This window comes from Branchiostoma floridae, chromosome 13 (assembly GCF_000003815.2).
Source record: "Branchiostoma floridae strain S238N-H82 chromosome 13, Bfl_VNyyK, whole genome shotgun sequence".
Lineage (NCBI taxonomy): Eukaryota > Metazoa > Chordata > Leptocardii > Amphioxiformes > Branchiostomatidae > Branchiostoma > Branchiostoma floridae.
Genome location: NC_049991.1, coordinates 9,079,836 through 9,105,882, shown reverse-complemented (window position 1 = coordinate 9,105,882; position 26,047 = coordinate 9,079,836). Strand labels below are relative to the sequence as shown.

Here is a 26,047-nt window from a genome sequence, read left to right as displayed (position 1 = left end):
AAGAATAGATCATTTTCAGTACATCATCTCCGACCTGCCCACACTGAAGGAAGCAATAGTGCAGCTGTTCAAACAAATGCTCAGAAAGAACTACCCTTTGCACCACCAACTAGAACAGGACTCGCCCTCAGTAACTCCAGCTCAATCAGTATACCGAAAGCCCGTACTGCGAGGCTTAGCAACCTGCCCCCATTGTGCAATACGGCTCTACGACAAGACAATTGCTAAGTAATACCATCAACATTACGTAATGAATTCACCCTTACTGAATAAAACAATGACAACATTGACAATATTCATTTATCCTAAGGCTGCATTTGCGGAAAACTTTAGCCCGCTATCTAGTGACGTCACACACACACACACACGCTGCTACTACACCTTTTTCAAAGAAGAAAGCGACCCTCCACAACACCATCCAAACACAGGGGGGGCAAAAAAATGACCCCCACCCCCCTAAAACAACACACACCACAAAAACAACCACAAAAAACAAAACAAAACTATGAAAAAACAGACAGGGGTGGCAAGGTCCCGAAATAGCATTTCCCCCCCGTGCCAATAAAACCTACATTTTTTTCAATTTTTTTATTTTTTTTTATTCCTTTTTTGCTTCTTGGTTTCTGTTAGAACGCCTTTCATCTGGCATAGAGCCGCACACACTAGTACTTGGCGATCGCACGTGTCTGTATGCCATGTTAAGGCTTGCTCAAATGTAGTGTACAGAGGGCGATATCTAGTGCCACAAAGTGAGAGTAAGAAGATATGACGTCAGCTAATTAGCATCATCTGATCTAATTAGCATAATTTCATGACGTCACACATATCATTAGTTCTCGGCTGCACGTTACCCGGTGGTCTGGTGAAAATTCGACTTACAAAACGGAAAAATGGGCGTGTCCCGTTTTACTCGTCGATTTTTCAGAGCCCCAAACCCCGCAGCTCCATTAAAACTAATGGTTAAGGCATTGTCGATGACACAGCCCTCTTATATAGATATGAGTTAAGATTTTATATGAAGAGAATGATAGAAGTGACCACTATATTAGAGTTATTGTAATGGGGGGGGAGGTCTCTTACGTCATGATGAATAATGGTAGGCTCTTATTGTGGATTGGTCTTCAATATTCCGCCATTAGTTCTTATCTAATTGCGTGCTTTTGGCTAGCATTGGGTTCCAGTCACGTGACATATCCAATATAAGGATCTACAGACGTGCCAGTGCGTAACTTCTTTCCTGACGGGCGTAACTTCTCTCTCATCTGTTACAGATTGATTTCCGAGATGCCCGTTAAAGATCTAGCCCTCTCCGCTCCCGAAACAGCCGAAAGTTCAGAGATTGCAGAGGCCATGGTCGAAAACGGTCGAGAGAATGCAGCAGAAACCATGAGTACGAGTGGGAGGGGAGGGGACGTTGCAGAATTTCGTTGGCCTTACGAGACGAGCCTGTTGCTTGATGAGATCATTCTCCCTGACCTTGAAGTAACGGTCGACAATTTCACCCATCTCTGTGACTCATGTGCAACGTTTCTTGGTGGAGATTTATGCCTACGTTGCGATTTTGTTGAGTCCTTCAAGACAACTATCACAAACGTCTTGGACGGAGACGCTAGAACTCGTGCCATTGTACAAGTCAATGCCCAAGACCTCCAGAGTTACCATGCTTGTTGTGGCTACGTGACTGGAAACTGCCCACATTGTCAACAAAATATCTTTGATTTGGTTACGTGCTCAAACTGCTACAATGGCCTTTCTGCAGAGGACTGCCTACTGAGGTGTCCGGCCTGCCCTATATCACGAAGCAACACTTTCCCCGGAGTGTATTGAGTAAAAATAAACCAAGATCAGCAATAATCAAAATTCTTTTGTTTTTTTCAAAACCTATGTGATAAACACACATACAACGCGCATATTTAAGCACCAAACATCCGATACAATAATGATGCGACAAAGAATAAGCGACGAATTCATTTAAGGAGATCTGCTAGTTCAGCATCATCGACTCCTAATGTATGCAGACTTTAGACGCATTTTGAAAAGGCTCCAATAGCCACACATTTGTGGACAACAAGGTCAAACGTTTTTGGTCTCTTATCGGGACAATAAAGGTCGGCACATTCCTCACCGGCTTCTCGATAATTATGCTCACATCTGAACACGTTAATTGATTCAGCAGCAAATTATACTTCTGTTGGTAACCTCTAACTCTTACCCATCTATATATCACGCATATATGCGTCTTTAGTCGGTAGACCAGACTGCGTTCCATAGTTAGCTATCTTCTTTGGATTGATCTCCTGACGACTATCCACCCTTTTCGATACATAACCCCCATTCATAGCATCACTTCGTTATTAAGGGTAAAAATACAATACTGATAATCTTATAATTTAGGTCCCATATGAGCAACCGGATATCGATTCCCAAATCTATTTATATGGGCTGATTACAAAGTGTTGCCCGTTAGAAACCTTGCTGAGACCCATTACACGTCGAAAAGAATAAGACTGCCTGAAATTACAACTTGGGCTAACATAGAAAAGACGCACTCGATGCCATAACATATTCTTTGATTTGTTTATTTTGAAAACATGACAGAACAACACGTGGTAAGCGAAAAGAATGAGATACATATCATCGCATTTAAATGTACACGCAATACAAGTTCATCACTACAGATACTACACGTTTGCAAGTCTGGGGTAGCTAACGCTAAAAGAATAAGATACATATCATCGCATTTAAATGTACACGCAATACAAGTTCATCACTACAGATACTGCACGTTTGCAAGTCTGGGGTAGCTAACGCTAAAAGAATAAGATACATATCATCGCATTTAAATTTACACGCAATACAAGTTCATCACTACAGATACTGCACGTTTGCAAGTCTGGGGTAGCTAACGCTAAAAGAATAAGATACATATCATCGCATTTAAATGTACACGCAATACAAGTTCATCACTACAGATACTGCACGTTTGCAAGTCTGGGGTAGCTAACGCTAAAAGAATAAGATACATATCATCGCATTTAAATGTACACGCAATACAAGTTCATCACTACAGATACTGCACGTTTGCAAGTCTGGGGTAGCTAACGCTAAAAGAATAAGATACATATCATCGCACTTAAAAAATAAACACGTAATACAAGTTCATCACTACAGATACTTCACGTTTGCAAGTCTGGTATAGCGAACGCAAGCTACTAAAGAGCCTCGCTTCAGAACCATAGTGTCATTAACATCGTCCGGTGAGTTCATGTTGAAGTGTATCAATATGGGGATGCTGTATCTCCCAACGAATCGCTCCATGGGAGCGACAACGATAGGAACATTGGAGAATGGATATACGATGGGAATCTCATCATCGTGACAGATGGCTCCTTCTTTGTTCAGTGGCTCGACCCTCACCGAACGAGAGGAATGTTTGGTCAACGCAGTGTCACAGGCAACAATCATGGGCTCCTGTATACGGCTGTCCAACCCGATGTCAGCGCTGCTCACAAAGAAGATCTGCCCAATGGCTTGCCCAGGGTGAACTACGATTTCTTCAAACGAGCTTTGGTTGGTGATGTGGATTCTGATGATATTACCATCGCATCGATGAATGGACTGGTGAACGTAGATACCTTTCAGTCTGACCAAGCCCATGATGCTCGATACGCATGCCATGATGGGGACGTCAGTTTGATCGTAGCAAGGCATGAAACCGATGTCAAGAGAAAGGCTGTGCCATTTGCCGCGGGTCAAGGTCACGCCTATGGGGCTCAGCAACATTCGGCCGTATGTATCGTTGCGATTGACACGTCTAGGTGATAGATCAACTCCCGTAGGTGACAGCCCAGCTTTCGACTTCACAACTTCCAATGGAATGCTTCGCTGTTTGTAGCGAGCTACCGGTTGTTCGGGCCATGACAAAGACTGGCAGGGTCTTGCGCTGGGCCAGCGGATCTGGGGTGCAGTCCTCGTTTCTTGGGCTTCCCTGACTTGAGCATTTTGTACCGTAGTGAAGACTGGCTGGACTGGAATGCTCATCGGCATGTTTCTTGCTGTTGGTGCGACGATTGTCTGTTGTTTGGGCCGTGACTTCGGGAGGTAAAACTTCTCCCTGATTCGCGAGCTGAAGACTAGCTGTGTTGATGGAATAGGCCGTTGGTTGCTGTTCCTGCTTTGGGCATCTTGTCGGGGTGGGTATTCGTTGGGAGTAAGATCGTCGAACGTTAATGCCCTCCTAGCTGACATTGCCGATTGTCGTTTCGCTACTCTAGCCGATACAGTGGATGGCGTCGTGTTGGGAACGTGGCGCTGGAACCGTCGACGAAAAAGAGATGATGACTGGAGATGTAAGACCATTTCGACCGACTGAATGAAGACCGAATGGACCACGTCACGCTGTACACTGAGACTTTGTTGTACAGGCGACGCAACCATTGGTCAGCTTGGTCCGCAGTTGATGACGTAGGATGGCCCTAATGACGCGTTTATGATTGACGTCCCGCGGTGCTTCTATCTCGTTCCCACGCTCTGACACAGACCATGTTGCATACACAGACCACACAACGGGTTAGAATACAACAGTCTCCCTATGTTACGAAATCTGTATTTTCCGAAATCCCTATAATCCGACGTCCCCGTGTTCCAAAGTCTCCATATTTTCCAATGATCATGAACATGTAACATGGATGGTGTTGCAGAAAACCCCATTGTGACAGAGGCTAAGGAACTTGCTAGGTTCTACATCCAAACAAAAGTGAGTAACAGGAATCTCACTCCACCCAGCAAGACAGCGGCAACTCTACAGAGAACGGCAAATGAACTCCTGGAGCGGCACCAGTATTTCTTCACCGGCATGTTCAACAGGTTACAGATCTCGCCCGAGACAAGCTACACAACGTTCAAGAACGTAGCGGATGAAATGTTAAAGGACCAACCAGTCAACTGGGGCCGCGTTGTCGCGCTGTACGCCTTTGCTGGCAGAATAGCGTTCCACTTTCGAGAGCAAAACCCAGAGGGAGCTGAAACGTTTGGGGAATTTCTGGGAAAGTATGTTGGAGGCAACCTTGAAGGTTGGATCAAAGAAAATGGAGGATGGGAAACCTTGAACAATGTGTTTCGGAAGGATCAACCCGTGGAAATTACCTTTCGGAACGGACTTATCTTCACTGCGGCCGCCCTAGTTATTGCTGCAACTATTCTCAAGCTCATCTATTGATCCAGTAATGGATGGCAACTGATCCAAGATGCTTTACCCAGAATACAAAGATTTGTAGTATTAAGTTTTTGGAAATTGTAAAGAAGCCACCAATCCTGATGATCTTGAATCATAGCAAGAAAAGTGCTATCTAGGGTGCCTCTTACAAAGGCAATACATCACGGCTTTGAACAAAGTCGAACTAAGTCCGGCCAGGTACTTCTACTCGCCGTGCTTGTGAACTGGGCGAGTATGTGCCAATGACTGAGCTTGCATATTGGTGGGAGATATTGCGTCATGATTCGAGCGCTTTCCTTCTGTTTGGTATGGTAAATGCCCTTCATAGTAGCTTGTTGCAACATGTGGATCAAACGAAAAGAGGGAGTGGAGAGAGCACTGTACTACGCATACACAGCAACAATCACACCATGACCATCCATATTGAACCCCACTCATTTACATACTCCACGTGACTGACGAGAGTTCCATATATATTGGGCGAAACGTCATATCACCTGTTCGCATTGGCTTGGTATACGTCATCCACAAAAGTTGTCGCTTTACACTGCGTTCTTTTCTTACGATGACTTCCAACAGCAATGGATGTGAAGCGAAGGGAAGTGACGGCGAGAACAACCTTCAGATGAGCGAAAAAAACAGAGAGACAAAGAAGGCTAGACTATGCCAGTTCGAGTCCGACTCCGATACAGAACGCCTGGAGGCTTCAGAGGCGTATTGTTTGGATGCTTCCGGTGAAAGAGACGTCGCTAGCATCTCTCCTAACCGCGCGTGGTATGACGGTAGCCAGGAATTCGAATACGATGATATTTCGGATATCACGACTCCTCGCAGCTCCAGTCATACCTGGGATAAGCATGAGTCCATTTTTGGTGTGACTTTGAAGGGCGATGAAAGAAACGAACAGGTCACAGATCAAGACTACGAGGGAGACTACTCCAGTGATTATGAAGATGATGTCTTCATTGTCAAAGACGCTGAGATGGGGGAAGTTATCCTGTCCACCTCAGCGCAGGAGGCCGTAAGTACTAACAGTAAGGAAAACTGCGATACTGGTGATAAAGCAGCTTTCCTCAACATCGGCAATTTCGCCAAGCAGAAAGGGCGCACAAAATTCAAACCTGTCGGCAGGCACCCTAGATCTTGGAGTGTTGAGGGCGAACCATCTCATTCTCCTAATTTCTATCTTGAGCCCTTGGAGTCCCCAGAATCTCCAACATCACCCACTGATCGCGGTCAGCGTGAAGTCGAAAGCCCTTTCGCCAGCAAGCGAACACCCCACGACAGCCAGTTTGATTGGAGCAAATAAAGACGTGGCATGAGAGGAGAGAAGTGTGCTTCTTTATGATTGAACATCCAGTAAAAATGAAATAAAAGGTCAAAATGTATTGATAGTCTGTTTTGCCTTTTTCTTTGTTACCCTTACGGTACATGGGGTTTGTCATGGCGTAAGCGACGACCAACCCCCTCCCCCATCCCACTTTATGGATTGAGTAAAATAGCCTCAAAGATAAAAATGGACCTCAGAGTAGAATAGCTATTGTTCGCGCAATATTGAAGGAAGAATGCTATGTAGCCTTTTGCTCTTTTTTGTCCGCATTTTGAGAACCTACATGTAGTGAGACTTTGCTTTTTGTGACCATTTTAAATTCCCTAAACCACGAAATCTAGATCTTTCAAATGCAGTACCCAGTTCATCAAGATTTATGGTAACCATCCATTTCCGCCCATGAATGGATGTAACTGCACAACTTTTTAACTTTAGAAATGCTGCTTCGGTATACATGATCTGAAAACATCTTTTCTATTGTATAGGTCGTTGAACTGATTCAGTATTGTTGCTAAAACGTTGGGAACTACGTGTGAGCTGGGGTAGGAGTGACTGTTCCCCTAGTGTACTTCCTCTGTTCGTAGCTTGCCTGCTGTGTTGTCTACTTCATTCATCTGCGTCTAATGAAGCTGTAAGGCCATCTCTAAAGTTAACGCATTCTGCTAACTCCTCAAAGCCTGGTTTACTACCATGTAGTGATTACTCACTTCTGTGTTTAAGTCTATTCTTCAAGCTGTTGATATTAGGTCCTCGTACTGGAGAATCTGTACAGTACCGCCAAATTCTTGTAGTACAACTGTCTTTTTAAACCAAGTCGGATATGTGGGCTCCCATTTATTTGATGATGACATCACGTTACTCTTGGTCGATGGGGGCATTTTATATAAGAAGATAAAGGCATGTCTAAACTTGACGCCAATTCTCAGTGATTTGTCGACACGCCTGAAAAGGCACTTAGGGATATAAATTACTCAATGACGAATTATAAGACACTGTACACACGGATATTTTGTGTATTACATATTTATTGCGTTCATCCCACAATACAAAGCAGCTCAAATAACGTGTCAACGATAGAAACTTTGCTATAACAAACTATACACGGTAACACAACATTCTCTGGTCTCATATTTTTGATAACAATGAATGGGGATGGGCTAAACTATTTGCTGACGTGCTGGAGATGGCGTGCTTCTTTGCGCTGGAGATGGTTAGTCCTGTGTAAAAGAGATAAACAAAAATTAAAACAATGGTTCATTGCTCCAGTATTACTTCAGTAAATCATTATAAGTTTAGAAGCGAAGTATATTTTCATTTGGAATTCTGTGTCAAACCATTGCCACATTTTAAGGAGTGCTTACCTAGAAGGTATAAGCGATAACATCCAAACCAGTGGCATGCTCCCACACAGGAACCAGTGTGATTCTGGTCCAGGGTTTGATGTCGATGTCAACTCCGGCCAAACGGGCGCTAAAATCAGAAAGATGACATATTAGTCATTGCTGTATTGTTGTGACCTACTGGTTTACTCTGGCGCAATTCTGGCGTGATAGTTTGGCGGCATTTGTGGCCTTAGCACATGTCAATATTAGAATGAGCACTCTTTCACCGTTATGAATTACAGAACTTGTACGATGTCGACTTGATACAACAACGGCATACCGCAAAACAAACACAGCAATACCTTGCTTTTATGCTCCAGGCGATGTGATGGTTTCCCTCTATGATGTCAGCGAATTTAATGATCAGATTGGCTCGGCCTGGGAACTTGCAGCCCATTTTCTACGAAAAATGAGAACTATATAAGATTCTACGAGTGGAGGTTGCAACATCAAATAGATTCACAATACAAGACAAAATGAAAATGCAAGACGAATGAAATTGGAAATCGACCACACCATCGTGAGTATGTTGCTATCTACACGGTAGTAATCGAGAGCCCGTCCGCAAAGGTCATTAGTGCACGTCGGTGAAATGTTTACATGATTAGCTGGAGGGCCCTGCTGCAGAAATCATACTTAGCAGACTTGTCGGACATAGGGGCTGAGAAAGCACCCTTAAGCTAACCCACAGAGATTGGTACTCCTAAAAGCAGGCAACAAAAGTAGTTGTTTGCATCAATTTCAACGTTCCAAACACATACAAATTTTCTGTTGAAAATAGCTGTGAGATACACAAACAAGTTACAAACGCAGTTGTTTGCATCAATTCCATCGTAACAAGCACATAAGAATTATAATGAGACACACAAAAGCTGAGTGAAATCCACATACCGCATAATTCTCCCACATCGAATAAGAGATGTTTACTTTGGCAAGCTTCATGTTTCGCAAAACGCGGAATATTGGTTGTTCTATCGTAGAGAGAATGGGGCACGTGCTATCGCTGGAATCACCAGGAAAGAATGACCGGTCTGAAGACCACCATGTTCGCGGAGAGAAAGGAATTTATGTTTACGACCGTTTTCCGGTCACCCACAAATGTGCCACATTCCGCTACCTCGCCAACTTTGCCAAAAGAGTCATTTCTATAAAGCTTTTTTGCTATGCGTACGGTAGCCAAAACATTTCCCTGATAAAATAAATCACAAAGCAGAAGCTAAGAAACGACATCACCCGCTCTCCCTGTCTCCCTAACTAGAAACCCCCTAGTGAAACTAGAAAAACTGACTGTATAGGCGAAGCGAGAAATTCACTACCCCATTTTTGCCTGAAAAGCTTGATCCACTTACACCCGGATGGTCTCGTACTCTTTTCCGGTACGTGTAGCGGGTTCTTTCACGCCTTAAAGTCGTGACTCTCCCTAAGAACAGGAGCTCCACCTAACATCATGCCTTAGACGAAAGTATATCATTGATAATAGCTATAAAATACACAAACACGGATAAGGAGATGATCTGGAAAGTTGAATGGGCGATAGTGACAGTAATGACTGAATTATAAAGCGCCGTTGACACCATTGTCTTGTTTCTGGAATATACGATTGTGTGTGTCTCTGTGTGTGTTTGTGTTTGTGTGCGTCTCAGACAGAAAGATTAAAAAAAGAAACAGCGCAGGATTGCTCAATAACTGCCGATCATGATTTTATTTTCACTCAATATACTGATGGGAAAGCGTTGCTTCGTGACAAATGGCACTAAGAACAATTAAGTAGGCAGTGCTCTGTAGATAGCCCATTTCCACAGTATGGGCACGTAACCAAGTCAAAGATGTTTTTGTGACAATAAGGGCATTTTCCAGTCACGTAGCCACAACAGACATGGTAACTCTGGAGGTCTTGGCCGTCGACCTGTTCAATGGCGCGAGTCCTAGCGTCTCCGTCCAAAACATTGGTGATATGTGCCTTGAAGGACGCAACAAAATCGCAACGTAGACATAAATCCCCATCAAGAAACGTTGCGCATGAGTCACAGAGATGGGTGTAATTGTTGACCTTTACTTCCAGGTCAGGGAGAATGATTTCATCAAGCAACAGGCTTCCGGTCAGCTCGATCTCGTATGGCCAACGAAATTCTGCAACGTCCTCTTCCTCTTCACTGGTACTCATGGTTTCTGCATCAGATTCTGAAAAAACACTCTCCGCCTCACGACTGGATTCGTCGTCAGTATAGTGCGCTTCGACGCATCTCCCCTCTGCGACTTTCTCCTCTTTACTCTTTTCGCCTTGCACGCTTTCATCGGTCCTTTCTCCAGTCCCTGTACTCAGGTTCTCCTTCTCTTTTAACTCTAAAACAATAACGTGTTCTACCTCATTGTCTCCGAACACAAGCTCCACCCGATCACCGGGCTCACAATAGACGTGATAGACTTCGAAGGTTTTTACAACGGCGTTTTCCTCCTCTCGACCGTTTTCGACCTTGGCCTCTGCAATCTCTGAACTTTCGGCTGTTTCGGGAGCGGAGAGGGCTAGATCTTTAACGGGCATCTCGGAAATCAATCTGTAACAGATGAGAGAGAAGTTACGCCCGTCAGGAAAGAAGTTACGCACTGGCACGTCTGTAGATCCTTATATTGGATATGTCACGTGACTGGAACCCAATGCTAGCCAAAAGCACGCAATTAGATAAGAACTAATGGCGGAATATTGAAGACCAATCCACAATAAGAGCCTACCATTATTCATCATGACGTAAGAGACCTCCCCCCCCATTACAATAACTCTAATATAGTGGTCACTTCTATCATTCTCTTCATATAAAATCTTAACTCATATCTATATAAGAGGGCTGTGTCATCGACAATGCCTTAACCATTAGTTTTAATGGAGCTGCGGGGGATTGGGGCTCTGAAAAATCGACGAGTAAAACGGGACACGCCCATTTTTCCGTTTTGTAAGTCGAATTTTCACCAGACCACCGGGTAACGTGCAGCCGAGAACTAATGATATGTGTGACGTCATGAAATTATGCTAATTAGATCAGATGATGCTAATTAGCTGACGTCATATCTTCTTACTCTCACTTTGTGGCACTAGATATCGCCCTCTGTACACTACATTTGAGCAAGCCTTAACATGGCATACAGACACGAGCGATCGCCAAGTACTAGTGTGTGTGTGTGTGGCTTTATGCCAGATGAAAGGCGTTCTAACAGAAACCAAGAAAACAGAAAGGAATAAAAAGACAAAGAAATTTAAAAGAATGCCCACGATAAGGGTCTAGCTTGATCGGATCACACTGGGAAGGTACCCTACTCTTTTCGATAAGCGTGGCGGGCTCTTTTATGCACTCGTGGTTTGGTTCTTCCCAAACACATTTACCATTCTTTCCAAGGGACGATCTGGTCGAAGCTAGGAACTCTTAAGTACTAGAAAGCACTTAACTAAAGTGAGGAAAGTCGTATAAAGTGCCTTTTCCAATGGCACAAGTTCAGTGAAACCGCAGGATTTATGAATTTGACCTCTGGGTTCTAAGTCAAAAACGGTGCCGTTAAAATGCGGGTCTTATTTGACCGTCCAACCAAACTACAGGGAAGTGTCATTCTATTACGATAAAGATAAATCCACGATAAGGGTCTACCATTACTCATCATGACGTAAGAGACCTCCCCCCCATTACAATAACTCTAATATAGTGGTCACTTCTATCATTCTCTTCATATAAAATCTTAACTCATATCTATATAAGAGGGCTGTGTCATCGACAATGCCTTAACCATTAGTTTTAATGGAGCTGCGGGGTTTGGGGCTCTGAAAAATCGACGAGTAAAACGGGACACGCCCATTTTTCCGTTTTGTAAGTCGAATTTTCACCAGACCACCGGGTAACGTGCAGCCGAGAACTAATGATATGTGTGACGTCATGAAATTATGCTAATTAGATCAGATGATGCTAATTAGCTGACGTCATATCTTCTTACTCTCACTTTGTGGCACTAGATATCGCCCTCTGTACACTACATTTGAGCAAGCCTTAACATGGCATACAGACACGTGCGATCGCCAAGTACTAGTGTGTGCGGCTCTATGCCAGATGAAAGGCGTTCTAACAGAAACCAAGAAGCAAAAAAGGAATAAAAAAAAATAAAAAAATTGAAAAAAATGTAGGTTTTATTGGCACGGGGGGGAAATGCTATTTCGGGACCTTGCCACCCCTGTCTGTTTTTTCATAGTTTTGTTTTGTTTTTTGTGGTTGTTTTTGTGGTGTGTGTTGTTTTAGGGGGGTGGGGGTCATTTTTTTGCCCCCCCTGTGTTTGGATGGTGTTGTGGAGGGTCGCTTTCTTCTTTGAAAAAGGTGTAGTAGCAGCGTGTGTGTGTGTGTGTGACGTCACTAGATAGCGGGCTAAAGTTTTCCGCAAATGCAGCCTTAGGATAAATGAATATTGTCAATGTTGTCATTGTTTTATTCAGTAAGGGTGAATTCATTACGTAATGTTGATGGTATTACTTAGCAATTGTCTTGTCGTAGAGCCGTATTGCACAATGGGGGCAGGTTGCTAAGCCTCGCAGTACGGGCTTTCGGTATACTGATTGAGCTGGAGTTACTGAGGGCGAGTCCTGTTCTAGTTGGTGGTGCAAAGGGTAGTTCTTTCTGAGCATTTGTTTGAACAGCTGCACTATTGCTTCCTTCAGTGTGGGCAGGTCGGAGATGATGTACTGAAAATGATCTATTCTTACGCTCGTTAGATAGCGGCCCGCTTACAGTAAAGTTTGCCGTTTTTTGTCTCGTTCTCTTCCGATAAATGAATGAAAATGCTCTATTCTTAGGATCACTCTGAGCCACTACACTAGTTGCTTATTCTGTAGTTTATGTGTGTACAAAACTAAATAATATACGCAATCATGACAAGTTCATATGGTACATTGTAAAGTATTTTATTAAAGAAATGAAGGAAGGGAACAAGGTCCCTATAATTGCCGCTAAGACGTATCGATACACATTGTTGGTGCATGCATTCTGGATCTTGGATGCAGTAGAAGCCACAGATCTGGAGAACCCTGCGTAAAATGGGAATAATGTCTCGTTCTTCGACGTCGCCTCGCTGCTGCGGTGTGTTGTTGGGTGGCTTGGCTTGACGAAACAGCATGTGGTGTCTTTGTGCGAGTTTAAAGCGGGGATACGATAATGAAAACATTTCCCGATAGCAGTAAACCTACAGCTCCGACTCGGGTGTTTTTCTTAGCGGTGCGGCGCTGAAAAACATGTCCTTTCGATTCGACCGGGGTGTTTATCTTAGCGCAATCATGCCCTCCGTGTCTTCAATGTATTTCCCAGCAAGACGACAGATGATGCTGGACATTTCTACAATAATGTCACATATTGCATCGTGCTTCAAACCCCTGTTGATGAGCTCCACAGATACGTCAACCACGAGCATCATGGACACCAAAATTCTTGCCCAATTCACACGCTGCTTCAACACATTCTGTAGTATGAACCTCAAGCCGACATAGATGTCCCTTACGTCAGTCATAAATGCTCGTGCAACGGTCCCGTACTGAGGTTCCAACTTGCCTGCCATGCGGATAATGTTCTTGGCAACCGCTCTTGCCAAATCGGGCGAATCCGTCCATTATGGTTAGTCGTCCAGTGCCACCAGCGAACGGTCGACCGGTCCCACTGCGTTTAACAATTTGCTCCACTGGTCTGATTTCAAGTTGATCCCTTCCTTGCCGGGTAAGATACTTTCGGGGTTCTCGCCTGGAGTTGGCAGGAAGAATTCGCCCAGACCCACGATCCGGATCCCGTTGAAGATCCCCACGGCGGCGTACAGCACACCGCCCAAGTGAAACCAGCGAGGCGACACCGTTGCCAGGTTGCGGGCCGTCGCTGCAAACTTGAATTCCACCAGCGTTGCCGATACATTCGACATGTTGCGTTTGAGGGCCTGCCATTGTTCGGGGGTCATAACTATCGCCTGATTCCCGGGCCGTATGTCGTAAAGGTTGGCCGGGTTGGGACGGTAGAACTGTCGAACTGAAACCGTCGGTTTATTCCTGAAAAATCCTACGGTCAGGTAGACCTCCCCACCTATTGGCAGTTGTAATTCGTGCGATTTGGACTTTGGTGAGCATTTCGAAGTGAGGCCCGCTTGCTTCTGTTCGCAAGTCTCCATCGGTTCATCTTCGACGTCTCTGGTCTGGAACATGTTGCTAACAAGCTTGGCGTCCTCCAGGCTGTTCGCTCGGAACTCGGAGGGTGCCTTATGCTACTCTTTATTTAAAGCGTAGAGACTTACAACAACGCCAAATAAGGGCATGTTACCTTGGTGGGTCAAAGGTTGGTCGGAATGAATGATAATAGTCAGCGTGTCCCTACTATACTACTAAGTTAGCAATTGAAACGTCGGGACGTGTGTGCAAACTACATACACGCAAGAATGACAAGTTCAATGGTACAGTTAAAAGTATTTTATTGACAAAATGTAGGATGGGAACATATTGCCGATAACTGCGGCTAAGGTGTTGGATGTCTATCTTGGACTCGAAGTTATGTTGTTTCAGCTATACATATTGTGGATGCATTCGGGGTAGCTCTTGCAATAGGAGCCACAGATTCGGAGAAGCCTGTTTTTGCAGGATTCGCATAAGCGTACCCCGCACTCTGTTCCTGGGGCCGAAAGATAAGATTTGTTTTCACATGCACCGCACCTGGACGAGGTAGGGTCGCCATGCATATGGTACAGGTCCTTCAAGATGGCATTGTCCACAACAACAAATTGCGGGAGAGGTGCGTCCTGGAAAGCAGCGTCTCGAAATTGTGTAACCCAGGACTGATATCTTTTAGAAAGCCAAGAGTTTAGATAAAGTTTAAAATGCTGGTGGTCTTTTCTCGCGCTTTGGGGTTTATATTCCCGCAAGAGTTCATGGGTAGTCACTAGGTAATGCATGTTATTAAATGGGCTGATATGATCAGCTGTGTAGAGATCATAGATAGCGTTGTCTAATGGGGCATGGAAGGATGATGCCTTGGGATGGAAGAGGCGTGACTTTACTCGGAGCAGGCTCCTGGTTACCTCCGGAATGTTGCACCAATGAATGTGAAGATACTGGACCATTAGGAATTCCGGAAAGGAAATCTTTTCCATTATACTAATGTAGTCTAAAACACATTCAGGAACGAAGTTTAACAGGGTTTCTTTCTTAATCGTATCGAGAGGTGGGGGGTTATTCCAAGCAGATAAGTCACCCCACGTCGGAATGGTGGTCATGTAGATATCATGCATATCATTGAACAATACTCCGATGTTGTAAAATCGATCGATCTCGTACAATCGATCGCTTGACATGTTGACGTGACGGACGCTCCCGATTCTTTGAGTCCTTGAGTCGGAATTTTATGGATCAGTAGAGAATAATTGTTTTTCAAGAGCTTCCACGTGACTTTTTATGCTAGATGGGTCAAACTGGTCGATATGCCACAAGTCATCCAGGAAGTATTCAGAAATGATATAGACAGAACACGTTGCCAAAATCGACGCAAGAAAACACTTGAGCAAGCACGAAGTTGGCGGGAGATTTTCTGTAGGAGAGCGATTCTCGAGGAATTTGTCTAGTAGAAACACGGCAGCTGGATTCACGGCTTCCGACAACGAATCAATAGCGAGAGCTTAATGCGAGAGGCTTTACCACGTCCGCGCATTGGACTAGACAATCCGATGATTTGCATTCTTCCCCGATATAAAGCCAAAGCAGACACTGGCGCAATCATTCTTTGCTACCTGATACGCCAAGAACGCCGTCATGCCGCCTAGTGGAAAAGCTGCTAAGAAAGCTGGCAAAGCCAGGTCAGCCGGAGACAAGAAGCGCGGAAGGAGGGGAAAGAGAAGGGAAACCTTCGGCGTCTACATCTATAAGGTGCTGAAACAGGTGCACCCCGACACCGGTGTCTCCAATAAAGCCATGGGCATCATGAACTCCTTCGTCAACGTCATTTTAGAGCGCATCGCCGCCGAGGCTTCTTGCCTGGCTCACTACAACAAGCGCTCCACCATCAGCAGCCGCGAGATTCATACCGCCGTGCGACTCCTGCTACCGGGCGAGCTGGCCAAGCACGCCGTCAGCGAGGGCACCAAGGCCGTCACCAAGTACACCAGCTCCCGGTAGACCTACTGCACAAGACGAGTGGCTGGTGTGACTTCTTGGTGGTGTTCATTTCTTTAATAAAATACTTTACAATGTACCATATGAACTTGTCTTGATTGCGTATATTATTTAGTTTTGTACACACATAAACTGCAGAATAAGTATCTAGTGTAGTGGCACAGGGTGAGCCTAAGAATAGAGCATTTTCATTCATTTATCGTAAGTGATTGTGAGGTGCATCTGGTGTAACAAAACGGCAAACTTTAGACAGGGATGTATAGACAGGGATGGGGTTCCTCATACGACTTGTTGGATTTGCATTTAAGGCAGTCAGCTTCTAACAGTTGTTTACACACCATAATGAACTCCCATTCGCACATATCTCGGAAAACCTCAACTAGGGCGCTGGCGTCCGGGCACAATTTCGGCATGCTGTTGTCTTCACCTACACGGGGTATATTGTAGTCGGAGTGGTCGTCAGGACGATTTTGAAATGTGTGGGAAAAAGAGGTGCGAACTTGTGACTTTTGAATTAAGTCGCAATCGACGCTAAGCTAATCTTTGGTCACGTTACCACCTTCTTCATTCGCATCATTATGGTAAAGTTGTATGTATATATTTCGTCCCATTGGCCACCTTAATTTGCACAATTCCCATTTTGGATGTGTCGTCGTATAATGGTGATTTTGCTAGTTTCTCGCCTTCTTCTAAGGGATGGTCAAAAACTGTGGGTCCATGAGATCTGGAAATTTTTGGCTATATCAGTGCTTTTTTTCATATAATACGGGGGCTTTGATTTGACAATACCTATCTTAAGTATTACACATACGTTTCATACTCTCTGTGGTCAGTCAACAAACAACGATGAGAGAGTTTTCCATGCTGAACTGTTTATTCGTAAAGTGAGAATTAAGATCGGATAAGACCAACATGAATATTCAAAGCATCTTGAGCTTGGGTCTTTCCGGCCCAGCCTTGTGCAGCTCAGGGCTCAGTTGAAGTTTGTACTTCGGCGACACCTTCGGACGGTGTCGTGACGGTGGTTGTAGGCGTTAACCGTTTGTGCGAGAGGACTTCGGCTGTCTGCGAGAGGCCTGCAGATGCTGCGACTTTGCGCTGGCTTTCGTTTGAACTGAATGAGAAGTTGGGAATGGTGGCTCCGTCGTCGAGTACTTGGTTTCGAGTTTGGGATAGTGAAAAGCGATCTGGAGGAGCAAGCCCTTAATACATGAAAAATTGGTTCATGGATTGATAAGTTCAAAGAATACTCAAGAGTAACCTCGGATAACTTAATAGGAGGGCCATACCTAGCTTTCTCGAAATTCATTAGACATACAGGTAAAAATAATGAAGAGTGAGTCGGTACAGAGGTTTCCATGCCGAAACGGTTTATTCGTAATATGACATTATTAATCAGTGAAGACCGATATCTTATTTATCTCTCCATGGATGGAGATGGATGAAGGCAGATATATAAATGTTAGATATTCAAAGCATAAGCTTGGGTCGGTCTGCTCTGGCTTGGTACAGCTCAGCTGAAGTTTTCGGCTTCATCTCCACGTTCAAGCAAGGGGCAGCTGTAGGCAGTAGCTGGCATTCCTGCTGCTGGCTCGCTGGATATGGCGGGAGGTAACATGAAGTGCTGCATAGTCAGCTCGCTGGAGTGCTGGCTGGTTGTCAGCTCACTGGAGTGCTGGCTTGGACAGTGGTCCTGCGGCAGAGGCGGTTTCGGCTGCTTGCGCGAGGTCTGCAGATGTCCCGACGTTGTGCTGGCTTTCATAACATTATTATCATATTGAGAAAAAGAGAAAACATGGTTTCCTGTGCGGTTCCCTCCGGGATCCTCAAGTGGCAGGAGAACCATTGTGTCCCCGAGTGGTTGGCGGACCATTGTGAAATACAGAGTGGAGGATTCCGTTGAGTGGTCGAGAGTACGAGTGGTCTGACCAGTAGTATCCTCGAAGGGCCGGCGGACCGGCTCCTGTTTCCCGAGTGTTGGGATAATGAAAAGCAGTGTGGAGGAGCAAGCCTTAAATACAAAAAAAGAGCGGCTCAGATTGCCCATCACATACTAGTTCAACCAATGAGGAAATGGTAGCGGCCCAGCCAATGAGGGAATGACAATTACCCAATAAGAAAAATGGGAGTGGTCGGCCAATCAATGACATGAGGACTGAATTGCCCGTCAAATATTTGCATTTCTACGTTTTGACGGAGGTGGGCGGGGCCTACCTGATGTAGGGTGGTTGCGTAAGATGAGGCAATTGGCTGACTTGACAGTGTTGTTTGGATAATTCAATAGAGACGGACTGGGCCTTGGGTATGCCCTGTCTATTCTTTATATATAACGTTAGTATCTACATCATTCCCCTTTTTTACTCATTACGTCCTTTTCCAACAAATTGAATAAAGACTAGAATACTTTTCATTAACTTTTTCTGATTTTCAAGGCGTTTGTGCACGCTGTAAAGAATTTGATTCTGAAAAAATGCTACCGCCGCGTCGGGGAATCGAACCCCGGTCTCCCGCGTGACAGGCGGGGATACTCTCCACTATACTAACACGGCTTCAAGCTACACACAATGTATTAGATAATGCTTTTGTTTTGACTTCCGTGGAAAATGCAAAACGATAAAGTTGCGACCCGGTTTTCGCTTAAGTCAAATGATAAATAAACGAATAGTGATAAGAGAGTCAGTATAAGGGTTTTTCATCTAAAAAAAACAACTTTTATTCGTGACATGAGATTATTGATTTGATAAGACCAATATATGACACATTCAAAGATGAGGCTGGAGTGAGACCTTCCGTGTTACGAAAACGGTGAATCTACTGCTGTAGTGCGGTGTCTACTGATGTAATCTTGTCTGAGCCGGTCCAATTGCGCTTCCGGATTTAGTGAGGTGATGACGCCTCTGAAAGCAGTCAGAAAAGTTTCATAGTGAAGCGAAAGATTTCTTGCTGTCTCCCTGGATATTAGCTCTTGCTGTTTCTGTGAATCAAAGAAGGGTAGATAACTCAATAAGCTTGGGTTCTTAGAAGACCAGCTAAGTACATAGTGCGCCAATGCCGTTGGTGCGTATCGAATGAACGTGAGTTCAAGAAGAGCATTAAAGTGATAAACCACAGTGTCTACGTGACGGCTAAGAGGAACAGTCATATCGTGAAAATCAATGGCTGCTTCAACGAGAGTATCATGGATATCAGAAGGCAGCCGTACAAGTTGTATGTCTTTTTCTAGCTTCAGATAGTCTCCACCAATGCGCAGGCGACATGGTACACTGGCTTTTAGTTCCGAGTCGGTCCATAGTTCTAGATACTGCGTGAGATTATTAGGGTCACAAAAAAGGCCTATTGCGGCAGTGAGTAGTGCGCGTGTGTGCTTTAATGTATACTTGTGTGTGGGTCTCATACCATCCCGCATACCTGAGCCCACCACATTACGAGCATGAACATTCTTTAGGTAAAGAGCGCACACATCAGTCCACTCACATCCTTCACTGACAGTAAGGGTGGCGCCACCTTTTCCGTCGGGAAATACATATGGTGTATCCAACATATGGCGGGAGCGAAAGGCGTGCATTTGAAGTAATGGTAAAGCCTCTGTGTCAGAAAAGAGGTAACATCCAAGTACGTAGACAGGGATATTGGTGAGGGTCTTGGTGACGGGCTTTTCTGTAGCCTCCAGCTTGGCCATGTACCAATCAGGTTGACCTACTGGTCCAAAAAGGGAAAATGGTGGATTGCCTCTAGAGTAGTCATAGAGAAACATTGCGTCAATGTCAGGGGTGTGCTCTCGAGCAGCAATGTGTTTTCGGTTCAGAACTTCCAGAGTAATGGGGCACTGGGCATCCTCCCATCCTATAACCAAGAGGCTTACAGAGGCTGTGGCGTGAAAGACGCTGAGCTGTATATTCAAAAGCTCAAGTGTCTTAAAATGATCAATAAGTATTAGTAAACACTCGTATGCGGCATACGTAATACTTGGTATCTCTCCCCAAATTGTTTGCAACGTAGTGAGTTTAATGGAAGGGGTGTAAGGGGTGGTATCCAGGAGGATTGGTATGGAAAGGGGAATCTTGAATTCGGTCGGTGTGATCGGGGGATGATGTAGGGGCTGAACGTTGGGACTGAGCTGTTGGGATACAATGGGAACGAAAGACTGGTTCGTTGGTGTTGGTACTGATATTGGATGGTCGGTTATTTCTTTAGGCATTGTGGACGGCGTTGGGGGTACGGTAGATGCTGTGGGAGGTTCTGCGGGCACTGGGTCGAGCACCGCCGTGAGTTTAGAGGATGTTGCAGGAGGTGTGGGCTGGACAACATCAGCAAATGGCATTCGGGGGACATGGATAGCACTTGCAACTTGGGGAACGTTATCAGGATTAGTGTTTTCAGGTAGGTTTATAAGGTTTGAGATGTCTTCCATTGTCGGCGAGATGCCTGCTCGCATGCCTTGAGCTGATGATTGGGGAAGAGAGACAATTGTTATGGAATCCTGCGCATTGAAGGGGGAGAGTCCTCGGAACATGCTGGAAGAATCTATAGTGATAACGCGGATGGGTCGAGTGGTATGGCGGGGTAGGTCAGGCCCAGTACTGGAAGAGAGAAGTCGAAAGGGATCAAGAGGTCGCCGATGCCTTATCTTGCTTTTCTTGTTCTTTTGGCGAAGACCATGGGGTGTCTGTTTAATCAATACTCGCTGACCGGTCTGTTGATCACGAATCAACATGCGACCACGTTGAAATCTAGGCTTCTGGGAGAGTTGGGCTAAGATGGATATGTGTGATGCGGTGGCTGTGTTGTGTATGGGTGCGGATAGGGGGAAGTTTACGGATGCACCAAGCAGGGTTTCAATTTCCCCATGTTCAGTTGTCTCGTTTAGGCGTGGAATGACTTCTATCTCTGGCTCAGAGTCATGTATGGCTTTTGTGATCGTGGCCGTGGCAACTTGGTCGTGGGAAAATTGGGAATTGTCAACTATTTTGTTTGTGACAATGGGTCTTGTAATCTGATTGGTGACTTGAGCGGGGTTGGCGTCCCAGTTCATTTTTTGAATTGCTATCTTGAGACGTTTACCCCCACTAGTCACGTGAACTCTGAACGAGTTTTCTTCAGCTCCGTCAAGTTCGAAGGAAGCTGCATCGTCTGTGCTTGCCTCTTCCTCACCGTCTTCCCCTTTATCATCATCTCCCCATCGACGTTTTGAATAATACTGAATAGCATACTGGACACTTTTATCAGAGCGATGTTCTATATCGTAATTGATGACCGCATTAAGAACTCGCCATATGGCGTGCATAATTGGGTCATTAGCTACTACACTTTTTTCGACTAAGGAACAAGCACCTTTACGAGCAGTCCTGTAACCTTCCTCGTCGTCGGTGGGGGGTAGAGGGTCTTCTAAAATTTCGGACATGTTTTGAAACCACCTCTTTAGCGTGGGGCCAAGGGGTTGTCCGGTGGAAATGGCATAGCGGAATGTTTTGACAAAGTCAATATGGACACTGGTAGGATCAGTCGTCCAATCTACGATGTCTAATGCTGGCCCCTGAATTATGCCGGCCATTCTCAGGTCGTATTGTTTGGCCCAAACTGTGTCATAAAATGCTTCAGTTGCGCTCCATAGTGGGGGTAGATTCCTTAACCATATGGGTTTCGTAGAAGTGCTCGTCTGGAGCACGTCGGAAAATAGGTCGGGTAATCGATGTAGATTGGAAGCGTAGTACTCCGAACAGGCAGCTCCATCTCCCTGGGATTCGGTTAGATCAGAGACATCCATCTTGGTGAGGACCTCATCAATTTCCCGCCGGAAGTGGGCAATTGCGTGGGGGGTAAATAAATCATGCTTAAATTCCATTGGTCACCAATAATGATGTCACGTGTGACGTGTCGTTATTATACATGAGAACGGCTATATAGGATTCTGTGTGGTATATTCATTTACCCGAACGTCAGCAAAATGGCGAAGCGCAACTGGTTCGATTATGAGGATAGTGGTTTCTCTGGCTTTGGTAAAAAACAAAAAACGGAGCCGAAGATCATTGGGTCCATGAAAGTGAAAGACGATGCCGGGCACGAAGTTACTCAAAATTTGTACCAAATACAGACCCCGTATACGTATGATCCGAGTCGTGATACGGTTGGTGCGGTCAGCTCTCGACTGAGGCGATGTTTATGGACTCTGGCGCAGTACTACAAGGGACACGAACAGAACCGCATTCGCCATCTAGCCGCCAAGAATCCATTGAAAGCTTACGAGCTCATGACAATCAATTCTCAAAATTTGGCTAACGTGACGAAACTAAACCTGTTTGTCGAACCCCACAAAAATTTCATCTCGAGGCGACCTTTGATGAAGAAATGGCGGGAAGAAGTGGCCAAGAAGTTCGCATGGTGGGCCATGCCTGATCAAGAAAAAATCGACGCCTACATGAAGAATGCGACAAAGCTTGTGGAAATGCTACAGAGCGAGAATGCTGACGGTGTTCAGCACAAACCTAACTGGGGCTTGAGCACCAGGCCGATGGAGATGGGTACGTACATAGACAAGGTTCTGGGGGATAAAATCATGCGAATGGCCGTGATGGGGCTTTACGGGATAACACCGGGGCAGATGCAGGAACGCCGCGTTGGACGACTCCCGGCTGTCGGGTTCCCCATGATCGCGGCGACCCCAGATGGAATTACGTGTCAAGACAGTGAAAAATGTGAGCAGTATATGGATTATGTACAGTCGTTGGGGGACGCACCTGTCCTGGGGACGTCGGTAAAGATAGACGACCTAATTCGTCGAGGTACACCGAGGGTTTCGCATGAGTTCAAGAGCCTACAAGTTGAGGAACAAGAAAAACACTCGGGAACCAGAGTGTTTCCGAATGAGATGCGGCACATGAAAACCATGTACAAGAATGGGTCCATCGATTCTGTCAGAGACTACTGCCTACAACTGCTCGTTTCAAAGCTGGAAAACGGGAAATGGGTGCCTAGTAGTCGCGATCTGGCCGACGATTTGGAGTACGATAAAGAGAAGCATATCAATAAACTAGTGATACAGGGGACCAGATATGGGAAGGTGAGAAATTCTAACCAGATGAAGAAAACATTGGGAATACCAAGCTTTTTCAAAGCCAACTTCCAACTATACCCTACTGACAACTTGGACAAATTGCATGTGGACACAGCTGGACATCTCACCTACCAGCATCTCCTGGGGGAGGATGAGGTTATTGACCTGAAAACTATCCGATCTTGGCCCAAACAGGCCGTCATTACCGTGTACGAGAACATGGAGGTCGTTTTCCAGATCAAATTTGATCGGGCCCCTCTGCTTTTGTCGCCAAGGGGAAAGCACTACAAGCAGATGCTGGTTCAGGCCATGTGTATGCGGGATTATAATGGGGGTATTCGCTATGTCTACCATGCTATCCTCAGCCACTCTCGTACCGAAGCTAAGAATAAAAAGATAGAGGCTGCCATTGTGTATAGCTACGACACTGGTATAGACGACCAGCAGATCAACATGGCGCTGAAACGAACCATCTCAGCCTTGGGAACAGTGGACTCATGGTTTGAAGACTTTGTCAGGGCGGAACGAGTTGAAGCCGTGCGCTATGAGCACCGTTTCTACCGTAAATGCCCTGTTAACATTCCCGTACATACAATCTTTCCTCCTCCAGATAAGGAATATGGAGCACCGTCTGATAACGAGTCATCAGACGAGGAAGACGGCAATGATGTCCAGCGCTTAGAAGATGAGATGTTGGAGGAGGCACTTATGGTTTATGAAGGTGGGAGTGGTGGAAGTGGAAGGTGCAGCAATAGTGGGGATATTTTGGATTAAAGGAATGAGACAAATTTATTTACAGCAACGTCTTTTTTGTCATTTTCTATTTTTTCGTACCTGGGGAAACTTCTGGGTTTCTTAACCTAGTCTTTTTTACTTATCACTGGATAACTACCGACATATAACGTTCCGTAGACAAGACACGATTAAGTGCAGCATTATGGCGTACGTGAATGGTCATACGCCGCGGTATCCGTGGGCCAGTAATGGACTGATTTCTGGGGTTACGCCCGCCAGTTATAATGGTCTGGTCAATAAACTCACGGGCGCACACTCGGCCCTAGTGAAATCTGCCGCCTATGTACTCATGGACCCGAATTTCTCGAGTGGTCCACATAAGGAAAATTTTGCCAAGGTGCTAGAAAACACTGTGGCCTGCAATCGACTAAAGATTATGAGGGTGGAGGGCGTTGATAAGTTTGTGGACACGGCGCTCATTCATATGTTTTATCTGAACTACTCTGCCCTCTTTGTTCCCGACCTTTACAACCTCTACGTACTCATTAAGGTCGTCCCGGCGCCGAAGAAACATAGAGGGGCCATACCGGTTAAAACGATCGATTTTGTATCGAGCAGGCCTTATGTCTTGGGAACCAGGGGAACAGGTTTCGAAATACCCCATACAGTAGTGAACTCCATCTTACAGCTCAACACAGATGTGCACGCACTGGGTATGTTTGGAGATCCACCCACCATAAAAGAGAGGCCGGAAGAAGTGGAACGAACCGGGAAGGCTATTGGACAAGCTGTTTGTGACAAACTGGAAAAAATGGTGGCTGGGGATGCAGCAAATACTAAGCTATCTCTGGACATGGGGCTCATAAAAGAGGCCTTGGAAACGGTCTTGAGGACGGCTATACCTCTCCCTCTAATAGTTGTGCAGGAAAACAATGCAACGGCCCTGTCGTCAGCCGTGGAATCGGCTAACGATATGAATGCGTGGATAAGACAGGATCAGTTGCGAACGAGTCTTATTGATCTGTACATTAGGAAACATCTCGAGTCTCGTTTTATGTTGGCCAAGAAACCGATGACCTTTCTGCATGAACTTGTAGAAAAGGGATACTCTCATCTTCAACACATGGATAGGAAGCAACCGCTTGACTACAGCACGGTGATCCTACCTTCTGACGTTTCTGAGGCTGACATAGAGGTTGCTCGACAGGGAAGGGCTAGAAGCAACTTTTTAGCCGGAGTCATCATGGTAAGCGAGCATGCAATGGCGCAACTGAGGCAGGTAAAGGACATCAAATCTGGGTTCAGAGTTTTTACTAAGCCTGTTTACCTACAGCCCAACGAAGGCTATATTGATGACATTGATCAGTGTGGACATAAGGGCATTACACGTGCGTACAAGGAGATAGATCATCCCCTCAAGAATTCGACGACTGGTAAGGATTTGTTCAACCTCGTCAAGGAGCCTGGTAGCGACACAGCCGAGAGTGATAGGAGACAGGCTCTTGTTAATCTGACGAAATTAGGACATAAGATCTATGGAGAGGAAAAGCAGCACGACAACTATGGACCCAATGGCGAATTGTCGGCAAACGGAGAGCTTGATAGGGGTGACCAGATCCTCTACACTATCAATTCTTCACGGCCCTGCACGTATTTCGAAACCCGATTTGGGCCCATTATCGTGGAAGCAACTCATGAAGAGGTGCCCACTGCTAGGAACCTGGGCCTTGGTAATGATGAGACCTGGCAGCATTCCCCGAGTCTAGTGCAGCTGTGCCGCGAATTGTTTCGCGTAAGCATGGGGGACTTTAACGAGGACGCTCCCAACTTTTCGGCCATTGCTAATGCCAACATGAACAGAAACGCCACCAAGGGGGTCATTCCACCTATGCACTTCTATGGTGTCCCTGAAATCATAGTTAATACGCCAAGCTTGGAACATAACTGCAAACCGTTGACCTTTGGTCCCAAGCAGATGGGCATGGCACTCTTGATGCCACACCTCTTTGATGTCGAGGGTTTCAAGGAAGCCCTAAATACTAACCTCGTGAAAGCCATCGAGTTTGGAACCACTCCTATGGCTCCTATCACCGAGTCTAGAAGGGATGAACTAGTGGCCGCCCGAGACTATAAAGAACTATACAGGGCCTACATCATGTACGAGGAAAATGGTATA

At 45.4% G+C, this 26,047-nt stretch overlaps 2 protein-coding genes and 1 non-coding gene across 3 annotated transcripts; 2 read left to right on the top strand and 1 right to left on the bottom strand.

Annotated features, from left to right (window-relative positions):
• Positions 1 to 4,684: 4,684 nt before the first annotated feature.
• On the top strand, positions 4,685 to 5,218 carry LOC118429449 (bcl-2-like protein 1). Its single transcript, XM_035839933.1, has one exon. The coding sequence runs from the start codon at positions 4,685 to 4,687 to the stop codon at positions 5,216 to 5,218; it is 534 nt and encodes a 177-aa protein (XP_035695826.1).
• Positions 5,219 to 15,725: 10,507 nt separating this feature from the next.
• Positions 15,726 to 16,088, top strand: LOC118429448 (histone H2B-like). Its single transcript, XM_035839932.1, has one exon. The coding sequence runs from the start codon at positions 15,726 to 15,728 to the stop codon at positions 16,086 to 16,088; it is 363 nt and encodes a 120-aa protein (XP_035695825.1).
• Positions 16,089 to 18,562: 2,474 nt separating this feature from the next.
• On the bottom strand, positions 18,563 to 18,634 carry Trnad-guc. The gene has a single exon. It is a non-coding gene; the product is annotated as a tRNA-Asp (tRNA).
• Between the last annotated feature and the right edge of the window lie 7,413 nt (positions 18,635 to 26,047).

Excerpts from the sequence above, each read along its gene's own strand:
- LOC118429448 (XM_035839932.1), top strand. The coding sequence starts at position 15,726 with ATGCCGCCTAGTGGAAAAGCTGCTAAGAAAGCTGGCAAAGCCAGGTCA.
- LOC118429449 (XM_035839933.1), top strand. The coding sequence starts at position 4,685 with ATGGATGGTGTTGCAGAAAACCCCATTGTGACAGAGGCTAAGGAACTT.